This window comes from Corvus cornix, chromosome 1 (assembly GCF_000738735.6).
Source record: "Corvus cornix cornix isolate S_Up_H32 chromosome 1, ASM73873v5, whole genome shotgun sequence".
Taxonomy (NCBI): Eukaryota; Metazoa; Chordata; class Aves; order Passeriformes; family Corvidae; genus Corvus; species Corvus cornix.
In genome coordinates this window covers 22070824-22083125 of record NC_046332.1, presented here as the reverse complement: position 1 = coordinate 22083125, position 12302 = coordinate 22070824, and the positions used below count along the sequence as shown (strand labels likewise).

At 39.9% G+C, this 12302-nt stretch overlaps 1 protein-coding gene across 2 annotated transcripts in view; it reads right to left on the bottom strand.

Moving 5' to 3' along the window:
- GSK3B (glycogen synthase kinase 3 beta) overlaps positions 1–12302 on the bottom strand; it is a 150011-nt gene that overhangs the window by 23035 nt on the left and 114674 nt on the right. For both annotated transcript variants that reach the window (XM_039558548.1, XM_039558557.1), the window contains exon 8: positions 8560–8655. In XM_039558548.1, the coding sequence (XP_039414482.1) occupies positions 8560–8655 (96 nt within the window). The remainder of the gene's footprint in view (positions 1–8559; positions 8656–12302) is intronic.

Genomic DNA, 12302 nt, shown 5'->3' with positions numbered 1-12302 from the left:
AAAGCCACAGCTTTTGGTGCTTTTGTTGGCTTTTCCCTCCCCCTTTCAGATCCCAATAAATCTACACCTCACCAAAAAGCTGAGGGACCAGTGCGAGTCGTTTCTTTGTTCAGGCATGCTGGTGATGTTCAAATACCGACAGACCGTAAGAGCGAGTCAGCAAGGCCTGATACACTGCTCTCTCCTTCTTATGTTTAACTGCTATCAATGCAAATTTTTTTATGTTACTCCCCCTTCATTTTTCTGAAACTACCACCTTCTTCAACATTTCAAAAACTATTGTCAGGCTTAAATGTCCCTGGTGCGCTACACGGCTCTCATCCCCAAGAGACTTCAGTTCAGATCAAGGCTTTGTGCACTAGCAGAGTGGTCACATTTTATCTTACTAATTTGAAATAGCTCCTACCAGTGTAGGGGAGTTTACACCCCTTCTGAATTTTATTTTTCTGCACATACGGAAAGACGAAAGAAAAAGGATGGAAAGCACAGAATTCTCCTATTTCACTTCACTCACATCAGCATTCAGCTCTCAAATAAAACCACATGGGGCAAGAGCTAAGTATTGTTTGAACAGAATGGTTGCTCTGACTTTAAGTTCATTGACATTCCTCAAACAAACTTTCCATGCACAACACGAGCTCCACCGTCTTGGCGTAATTAAGCCCCAAAGCCAAAGCTTCACAATGTGACACCAAGGTGCTCTTCTAGCCAGTGTGTATTAAAAGATACGATTTCATGCCATCAACCACTGTGCATTTTGCATGCAGATTCTGAATACTGCCCGCATGCTGTGCTCCCTAAGAGAGCAGAGGCTTATGAAAATGACATCTGTTGCTAACACATCAAGTTTGTGACACCATGGTTAAAAATTTCCTCACCAGCTTCAGACTCACATGCTTTGCCAAGAACCACCCACACCACCAATTCAAGGCTGACAGTCTGTGCACATCCTTTCAGTTTGTAAGCACATTTTTTATTGCACATGAACATTAGGTAAGAGAGAAAGCTCCTCCCTTCAAACAAAAGCTTGTACTGTTTACAAGCCAAGTCATCAATGTAGAACACAACCCTCAAATCAACTTTTAAAAATTGGTATCACACAATACAATTACTGTGACCTTACAATATGAAGCAGCATTTTGATCACCCAAGTTTAACACAACAAGGCTCATGAGAAACATGACACAGTCACGAACACAAAAGGAGAGGCAAGAGACACACACAAGACAGCAACGTATGCACTGAGCTCTACCTGACACAAAAAATCCCAAAGTTGCATCTGAAGGTCTTGGGTCTAGTCTTGTTCCAAACGCCTAAGAATTCCAGAATGGGATTTTTGAAATATGCCATTTGGCTATTTTGAAGTGCGTAAAACTCACATGATACAAATGAAGGTTAAAAGATGTCCACAAAAGAGGCACTGGTGTTGGGAGATATTTTAAAATATATATATAAGCCCCCCAACTTCTTTCTCTGATTAAATCCCTTTATGTCTTTTCTAAAAGCAGCTCAGAAATAGTAAACACCTTAATAGTCAAGAATTCCTGTCTGATGGCACTTAGACAGGGGAAAATGAAGTAAAGACAGAAGGGTTAAGTGGCTTACAAATGAGCCAACACAGAACTGGGAACAGGACCAGGAACCTGTCTTCAAAGCTACTTCTTGTTGAGACCACACACTTTTTATTGGGCTCCTTCCATTGAGGACCCTGTGGAGACAGAATGAGCTAGCATTTATTACCCAGTGCATGTGCTCTGCTTCTATCAAGCTCCAAAGGAAAGCAACAAAGCTAAGCAGAACAAAACAGCTCCCCTTCTTCTGGGAGGGGACCCCCAAAAATGTACCTCTAGAAGTGCTCTCAGCCTCACTGGGACAGCTGCTATGAACAGCCTAGACAGATGTGTTGCAATGGGATGGCTAAACAGATGGTACATTGCAGAAGACATGTTAAACTTAGCATTTGATTTCCGTAGTTGCACTGATGGAAATCCTTTCTTAATGTTACATTAGTGCTCACTCGTTTGCTGTTAAGCAGTACTTTCTTTACTGCATACAAATTGGGCAGAGGCAGGGCAATTTACCACCGGGCAAACCTGGCTTCTTTTCTTGGCCATATATGATAAGAGATTTACACTGTCAAAAGTCATTGCTGCTACAAAAGGAGCTGGCAAACATGAACTTGCCAGAATTTTTTTTTTTTCTTTTAAGATAGTCTCCAGCAGAAGTGTTTTCACTCTTTGCTTGCAAAGTCATTATACATCAAGCAAAAAACAGAGCCATACTCTTTAGAAAGAGGTCAGGGCACAGTTTCACAATAGGCGTCAATCAAGTCCAGTTCATGATGGAAAACAGAGTTCTGCCCTTTTGGATATGCAGGCCTGCCCTGGTCCCTTGTCCCAACATCTGCAGTCTGGGCAGAATGGTCAGTTAGGTAAAGAAAAGTGATCCAAATCCCGAACATTTGTGTTGTTCAAGAGGTTTTTGCTGCCACGCAAAGCATAATGCATATCAGGAATACGCAGGTGGGAGGTGGAGAACTGACCCTGTTCCATGATGAAATTAATACCAGTTATGAAACAGCAACCAAAAAAAAATCTCATCCTCACTCTACCTTTGTTCCTCTACAAAAGATCACACCTGAATCTCAGAAAGAAGAGTTTGCATTTTCATCTTGAATCCAAATCCAAGTCCACTTACAAGATTTCTGATAAAAGAGTTTTCACTTTCTTTCATCATCAGTTATAATTAGAAGTGACAAAATGAGCTGTCTGTTTATCCATTTTATTGTTTGGTATTCTTCCTTGAATCTACAGTATGAGCAGTCACTTTGGAAGCATTACAAGCAAAACAATCTGCTTAAAAACTAGACAAGAATAAGGAGAGCAGGAGTAGGACAGGATGAAGACATGAAACCAATTCTGGAGGGTGAAAAAACAGGGTCACTGATAGAGACCAGGGTCTACATCCCAGTCCCAGAGTGTGGGGAAGACAACAGGACTGTCTGCTACAAACACAGAAATATTCAACATCCAAGGTAAAGTGATTAGGATGGAAAAACATATATAAAGAACACACATACACACAAGAGGATATCAAGACTAAGATATTTGGCAACTATTTTATAGTATTAGCAGAAATTACTTCATAATACAGGCAGAAATATAAATTCTAAAGTCAATATCCAAAGCTACTCTTTAACACAACCAACTGTGGTTCTGCACAACTTCAGCTGCAGCCAGAATTGGCCAATAGCTTTGGAAAAGTGCCAGAAGGGATGAGCTGGAGTCTGAAGTTTCATCTTAGACACTGTTTTCCTATGCTATAACCATTTGACTTAAAGACAGAGACAAAAAACCACCCTGAATGGTATAAAAAATGAAAAAAAACCCCTAAAACAAAAAGGAAGTGCTTACAAAGTTGGGAGGGACCCTGCCCTAATCTCCTACAAGTTTATTGTGAAGGCACAGTGATGCAGAGAAAAGTCCTCATGTATTCATCCACAAGAGTGCACACCAGAGGGGCAGAGATGCTCAATACTAACTTAGACATGACAGTTTTTCTCCCCATCTCTTCTACTGTCAGGCAAATGACTCCTGTCTTCTTTCAACTCAACACTGACTTGGAAATTATTGTTCAGGTGCCAGCTAAGTATAGATTTGGGGATGGTGAATAAAGCCATTCTCTTGAGTACACTCAAACTTATCTCACCAAAAGTATGTTTTAAAAATGCCAGCATGTTTCAAAAATCTTGCAAGTACTTTCAGAACAGGAGAAACAAAGGCAACCAAACCACAGCACACTGAAGAGACTTGCTGTCCATTTTTAAGAGCTGCCTGCAGTAGAAACTGTTTCTGTGTCTATACAATGGAGACAAGGCAGAGGTTATGATTACAGTAAAGAAAACCGCCTTTGCTGTTACAATTTGTATTGTTCTGCCATCACGAAACATGGGCATATATATGTATATATATATATATATATATGCATATCTTTCATTATACTGACATTATACTGGCAAACATACTGGCAGCATCCTTAGGTGGGGAAAAGAAAAAATCCAAGAGAGTCATTTCTCCCACACAGAAAGGGCCTTAACTACATAATTATATTACATTTACTACAATCTTAATAAGATCCTTTACTAGCTGGATGCAAGAGGAAAGGCGGGCTGTCGCAGTTGGACATTTTATATATTTCTGGAAATTATCACAGCACTGTCTCTGTTTTTCATTATCCCAAGGATCTGAGACCTGAAGGTAGCATCGGAGTAATGCCAGGATAAAGGCCAGCTGTAATGGAGCCATGGTAAGCAACACCTATCTACCATGAGCTTATCAAGAATGCCTTTAGACCTTTTGTTAGCTGTCCCACTGTCCCTTCCCCTTCCAAAAGGGCCAAGAGATTCACAGGAAACTAATTACCAAAGCTGAACTTCAACAGCCCTGTCATGTACAATCTTGCACTTGATCCCAGATTTCCTCCTTGGCTTTCCACTCACAGAGTTATACAGTATAGATGAAGCTTAGTCAAAAGAAGAGAAACAGGTATAAAGATTAGTAGCACAGATCAGACTGCACTTCTGAGAAGGAAGAAGGCTTAAGGAGTTGAGGTGGCTGAAAGACACAAGCAAAGACATGACTCAGTAAAAACAACACCAGCAAATCTCCAGAAAGCATAGTAACTTTTACTTGATGAGCTGATAACCATTGGAAAAAATGGACTGGTTTTCCACCGCAAGATATACCTGAAGACATGACTGTGTGTTTAAAAGCCTACCTATTTTTTCCTGACTGTTGTAAGTCAGTCATATTCACACTCCTGCAAAACACTGCTTCTCTTATAATAGGATGCCACTTACTTCACAGACCAAGGCAGACAAGCTGTAGGATGCACCTCCATGAATACAAAACGTTCTATACGATGTGAAAACAAAGGGAGGTTTGGATGAAAAGAACATTTAAGTTACTAAACACACTGGTATTCTGAAAAGGACCCCCCTGCCAAAGAACCAAAATGTCCTGGATTCCTCCTATTGAGGCTGGGGTTGTAGGAGTAAGTGACAGAGGAAAAGAAAAGGGAAGCCCTGTCTCTGAAGAATGGTTTGAGAGATTCCTGGAAAGTTCAGATTCTCTTTTCTTTTGCTAGGGACATGTCGAACTTCCATCATCAGGTGCCCCATGCATGTGAACTAGTATAAAAACACACACGTGCTTGGGCAACACAAAACTATACTGGAGACATGAGAGAGAGGCCTCTGCATGTTTTATAACAAGAGACTTCAACTCTTAAATTAGAAATTTACTTCAATCTCAAATTGTCAACAGATTGAAAAATCAGTCTGATAACAGCTTGCACTGCAAACTTATACTATTGCTGCAACATAAGAAAAATATTTTTTAGAGTGTTAGCTTGACTTTTCTCATAATTTAAGAAGAAAGGACCTTGTTAGTTTGAGATCTCTTTCTTCATGCTACTACAATAGTGAGTATCAATACTGTATTAGGACGATACCCATCCATTTCTACTGAAAAGTGTAAGATACATCAATGAAGTTAGGCTTCAAATGTCCATAAAACTTGTGCTGAAAATTCCAATTTTAGCCCAAACCATATTGAATATGAAAAACAATATTCCTTCATGTATTTGTCCGTCTTCAGCCTTAAACAATTTTCTCTGTCTCTTGAAAAAACCCAGAATATTTTACATTGCACTGTGATCCTCTATGACAACCAGCCACCATTCTTCTTCACCAAGTAGGTAACAGCAAGTGCAGCAGATTACACATCATCACACCAATACTGAGCAGGAAAGTAACATATCCATGCCTCTCAGAAATGTCTCAGAGAGCAGACCAGAACCAGATACATCCAATGCAAGTCAGCACCAGAGAATTTCAGATGCTATAGATATGACAGCTTCCAAATAAAATTCTTAATTACCATATATGTACACTTTTGCAGACCATGGAAGTTCCCTGAAAACAAGAGCAAACCATGGACCTTATTTTTGTATAGATTATTGGCCTGGAAACAACCAGTTCCAGACTGCATAGAAACATGCACTGGGCACCTCGACTACATGAAATAACTACAAGCAGGACTTACAAATGCAACTTTGACAAATTACCCATGTTATACTAAACAGCACAAAACAAGAAGGAGAATGCTCTCATGTGGAAAAGCTTGCAGCAGGGAGCAACTATATTCTCAGTAGTTCTCTCTCAAACATGCTGAAACTAGCTGCCTGGAAGTTATTCCACACACACACAAAAGAATCCTCCTGTCTGCCGAGTAATCTGGTCATAACTACTCAACAAAAAAAAAACCACCTTCTATCTACTTAATCTTCAGTAAGTCTTCATCTTAGATGGCAAAGATCTGTGCTTCTGCAGATGCAAGTTCAAGTCCTGTTGGCAACTAGCTGTAGCAGTCTAGTTACATACACAGTCGTAACAACAAACCACAACCAACATCATTACCACTTTCACTTCCTTAGTCACTCCTGTTTTTTCAAAGCCAAAGCTCTGAAGAGGTTTTTCTTACACACTTTTCAATTCTAAGATAGAGAAGCTCTAAGAGGACTACCTACACCCACTGACATGTCATCAGATGTTATATCAATAAAACTGGGTAAGAAGAACCAATTCTACATAATACTACTACTTAAATCTATTCTAGCTCAACAGGCTCAAAACGTTGAAAGGAATGGATCTTGAGAAGTAATACACCGAGAAGATGAGAAGATAAGCATCATTACCAGCATTATGCTGGGTAATAAATTTTTAGATTTAGCATTTGTATAATAAGTACAGATCTCATAAATGAAGTTTCATGTAACCCAATTGTAATAAACTGGTTTAACTGCTATCTACACCCACCTGATATCAGGAAGAGCTGTATGCAGAATGACTTGAGAATGAGAAGCTATGCTGCAAGCACAACTCTCCAAAACTAATTGTGACGTAATGGAGAATGCAAATTTGATCTTCTGGCAAGCTCTTCTCAAGTCTTAATTTCAGCTGTGATCCTCTATGACAACCAAAACCACCCTCTTTAGAAGGAAGTTTCAGTCTTTTTGTGAAGCTTCCATTTGCCAAAAGACCTCTGTTGTGTTCTAAGAGACCATCGGGTGCATACAGATGATTCATATATTCAAGCTAAGCATCTAAGGTAACTATGCAATTCAACTCCCTGTCCTACAGTACAGCTCTGCACTTCTACTCCACTGTATATTAATTTAACCTCTCCTAATCCAAATACCTTCAATGCAAGAATTTAGATGTGAACCTAATATGCAGTGCGATAAGGTTTTTGGGCTTGCTCTTGTGACTTTTACCAGGATGCAATTTAAAACTGAAGAGACCACTCCCAGGGACTTCATCTGCTCCAATTTTTTCCCCTCATTAACATATGGTATTAAAAAGCCTTGCTGGATTTCCTGATTCCCCATATTATTATACATCACGTAACCAACACACAGAAAGTAACTGATATGGAAATGCAAACCATGGATTAGTGGGGAAAAGGTACGTAACTCATTGGAGAATCTATCGTAAAAACAGTGACATGCAGCACTGCCCTGGCATGTACCTGTCAGTTATGTGGCCTGCTATCAACTAGCTCTAATTGGTTTATTCAGCAGTTCTACCACCATAGGCTATTTGGTCCAAAAGAGTCCGCCCTGGACATGTGCTCAGCTAGGAATGCAAGCCTTCCACACACAGATGTTACTTTCTTAGCAGAAGGAAACCTGAATGCTAGGATAGGATGGAAATACACTAGGACTATATCAGACATTTCTCAAGCAGCAGGAGGAAATATTAACCACCCAGGCTTCAATTGTGTAAGACTCAATACTTAACTTATTCTACACCCAAGAGGCTAACTAAATGATTGTTACTCTGTCCCAAGTCAAATATTCATCATTGCTTGATACATGGACAACCAATTAATTGTGCAGCAATGTATTTGTTTCACTGTTAGCAGTTTCCTCTTTGGTCATGGAGGTCATAATATTGCCTGCATGTGCTGCATTGGTGTCTCCCTATGAAAGCTAGATAGTAAGAAATCTTAAGAAGTAACTACAAGAAAAAGCATCTCCACTCAACAGCACACCCACAGAAGTACAAACAGAGTATTATCTATGAGAGAAGCATTTAAGAAAGTGACTGTCAGCCCTCATCACACTACATAACAACAGCATTACAAAAGTACTAGAACACTTTCCTCATTTCTATTGACTTTTGTGCGTATCAACTGATAGCATGACACTATGTAGATATATTGCAATCTGCTAGAAACACACACACCATTGTCAAAAAACAAAACAAAACAATAAATAACCCACCTATAGTCAACCTGAAAACCCCCAGACCTATAGATATTACAGTGTACTGCTTCAATATCTTCTTCTCCTTAGCTACATCAAAAGTTTGCAGGTCCCCAGCTTAGTTAAATGCACTCAGTTTAGACTGAAAGCCACCAAATCACTGAACAAACTGAACAACTTCAATTTTTACTTTCAGCCCACATCTTTATTATTCAGATCATATAGACTCACCTTAGTCCATGGATGTGCCTTAATCTGAGGAAATTTGAATTCAGTATAGTTTGGATTCATTTCTCTAATTTGCTCCCTTGTAGGCGTTCCCAGAACCTAAACAGGAGAGAAAGAAAAGGGCAAATTGTTTAGATATGCTTCATAAGGAATTAAGACTGAAGTATAACCTATCAGACATTGAGACAACTGAAGTCAATCTCTGTAACTAGTACGTTAATATAGTGCTGAGAGCAGAGTAACAATACTTTTTCATCCAGAAGAGGCAGGTCCTCTCTCTGGGCACCCTGATCCAGTTGACCACTGTCCAGAGTAGAAAATGTGTTGTACTCTGTGCCACTGCCACTTGCCCAGTCAGTGGGCTACACTGACAAGAGCATTGTTATTTCTTCATTCCCTCACACCACAAGGCTTTTATACACACTGATGAGACCCCCCCCCCCCCACCAAGCCTGCTCTGCTTCAGGCTGAACGGTGACAGCTCTTGCAACCTCTCCTTATATGACAGATGCTCCAGTGCCTTAATCACCTTTGTGGCCCTTGCTGCAACATCAGTAGTCTCTTGCTGGCAATTCAGTTCATGCTCCAAGCCCAGTGTCAAAAATTTAATTATTTTATACAGTTTTTCACAAAATTAAAGCATCTCTGTCAAACTTAGTGATATTTTGGTGGGGTAGAAAGTTCACTTTAATTAGGTTTATACAAAACAGTACTACCAAACACATTCAGGAACTGCAGTTCACTGCATACGGCTGATTAAGGATCAGACGAGTAACACAGACTGTATTTTACAAGTCACAAACAGTGGTCCTTTGACAAGCTTAAAAGATCAGCCAGTTACTGCTGAGCAGAGCCAGACAGCATCTCCTGCTCACCCCGCAAGGGCAGTGCTTCCTCATCTCCACATGGAGGACAGACTTAGTTTAAATCAAACCTGCAAGTACCTAAAAGGCATACCACCTCTGCTTTACTTTCAAAAACTGAACTTCTCATTCCCAGAATCCGCACAATGTTACTTATGGACGCAAATTTGGAGCTGTATGAGAAATAACAAACAGTGGCACATCTCTTTGTAGGGATTGGTACATTTTGAAAGGATTTCAGAAATCCCTTGAGGGAGTAAGTCCGACAATATGGCATTAGTGCATTCTTTTCAGCTAGCACTGAGTGTGAGAGAGCCAATGTCTTCTAGCTATATATAAAAACTGCAAGGTATCTTCTAGAAATCCCATTGTTTTCTGCTTGCACCCAGTTCTGGGCATCTTTTTGCTCTGCAGAGAGAAAGGGAAATGGCAGAAGGCAGGAGTCGCTCCTCTATGCTGGGCTCAGGCTCATCTATAGGAAATCTGTAGTGATGCTCTTCTGGCCCCATGACAAATCCCTCCACACAGCTTAGCATAATGTTATCATCTCATCAAACTGCACTGTCACCATCAGGCAACAAATGATCACACGAGGCTGGCACTCTACCTTGCTGCTTGATAAAGAAATACCTGGTTACAAATTTTGGTATCTATGTACATTTTCATTCTGTTAGAAGAATGGAAATTACAAAAATGCAGTCTAGAAAGTCAAGTAAGGTGGTAAAAGAGCAAGGTAAATGCTATTTGAGTAATTTGTGCTACAGAGAAACTATCATCAGGTATTATGAACAAAACTTGGTATCTCTTTGCTATTTTAAGTAAGAGTTGCACAAATAAAAAAATCCTACCCACAAAGCAACCTTTTAAATAAAGAGCAGCAGCAGAGGAAATAAACACTGCAACTTGTCCATACAGTTGCTTCTTGGCTAACAAATTTGACTGACAAGTTGTACAAAATGAACACTAATTGTTTTGTAGCTCACATCACCCATGAGGATTTAAACCCCACCTAATTCTAAAAGCCAAGGGTTACTCTCAAAGATGACAGCAGATTTTTCTCTGTGTGTCTGAAAACACTGTTTTTGCTCAGGGGGTAAAAAAAAGAGAGTATTTGCAGATTCATACATTTTGCTCAACTTTCAAAGGAAAAAAGAACTGAAAGGAAAATGTGCCCTTTCCCTGCTGGTTTTCTGTCTGGCACCCACCAGAGCATCAGCCACCCAGCTGCCAGCCTTGCCAGGCTGGTGCTGCTCTGAAAGCTTTGATGACCATCACTCTCAAACCTTTCCACTTCTAAAAGATATGGGGATTCCACACCCCTAAATATTATTTTCATCCCAATTCAGAATAAAATTATTTTTTAAAACCTGGGAAGTTTTTTTGATTACTTAAATTAACTTTCTGAAAAACGATGGGCAACTTCTATTGCTCTCTTACCATTCCTAAGAGCTAAATTTTCAGGCCTCCCTAGTATAAACAATACTTTTAAAAAAGCATGTTTACCTCCTATACCCTTTCCTCCTCAAAAAATTCTTTTAATAGCTTTTCTAAGAAGCAGCAACGAGTAGATTTATTTTTAATAGAGCCAAAATTCATCAAACTGGCTCAGTTGCCAAGGCTGCTCAGAACAGGAGCCTACACAGTGCAAGTATATTTAGAGACTACCTATAGCATCAGAGAACTCAGATTAGATAAGCAAGGGCAATTTCAGGGAAGAACCCACAGACAGAGTCTATTCATACATTTTACTAAAAGCACAGCTGTAACTCCAGATGATGGGAGAGGGCAACTCCTAAGATCAAGCACAGGCATCTAGGCAACAGCACTTCAATTTTCATGAATGCTTAGAAAAGAAGGTACTGAGGAGGGATCATGGTAGCTGAAAGAAGGGATTGTCAGACCTTTCAGCTATATAGCAGCCTTTGACACATGAAATAACTGTACAAAAGGAAAAGTGACTTATATTAGCTACACAGTGTATTTACTCTGTTATCTTGAGACTGTAAAACCAGACTGCGCTTCCAATTTGTACTGAAAGTGGATAAAGGGGAAAAAAAACCCAACCACAAACCAACATACCCCAAAATCCAACCAAAAACTGAAAAGAGAAGTAGTTTGGAAGGAAGAATAGAAGTTCTAAAGACTGTGTCAAATGGAAGTTACAATTGAGAACAGTGCAATGAATAAACTGATAAACTATAAAACTGTACCAGTACTTGACATATCTTGAAGAGGTCCTGTAATGGATCTCTCCTCACCCCCAACACACCAATTCTGTTTGCTACATGATTTGAAATTGTACCTCACTAATTCATACAAAATTTTCAGTATATTAGGAATACCTTCAAGTAACCTTGGTAACAGCAATCACTTAAGCTGCTGCAAAAATTGGTCAAAATTCATCTTTTGAGAAAGAAGCATAAATGACTGTGCTCATGTTTGGCAGAATTACACCATGAAAAACAGCTGCTCTTGCTGTATCAACTCTGAAAATACTATGGAGCAGATATTCCTTGGAGAGCTTTCACAGAATCACAGTATGGTTGAGACTGGGAGGGACCTCTGGAGGTCATCTGGTCCAAACCCCCTGCACAAGCAGCACTGTTGAGAGCTGTCTGCCCAAGACCATGTCCAGACAGGTTCTGAGCATCTCCAAGGACAGAGACTCTACAACCTCTTTGGGTAAACTGTTCCAGTGTTTGACCCCCCTCACAGCAAAAACTGTTTTGTGTTCAGATTGAATTCCATGTGTTCTCATTTATGCCCGTTCTTCTTGTCCTGTCATGGGATGACAAAGAAAAAGAGACTGGCTCCCTCTTTCAACCTTCCCTTCACATACTCTGTACACTGGTAAGATCCCCACTGATCTTCCAGAAGCCAGAG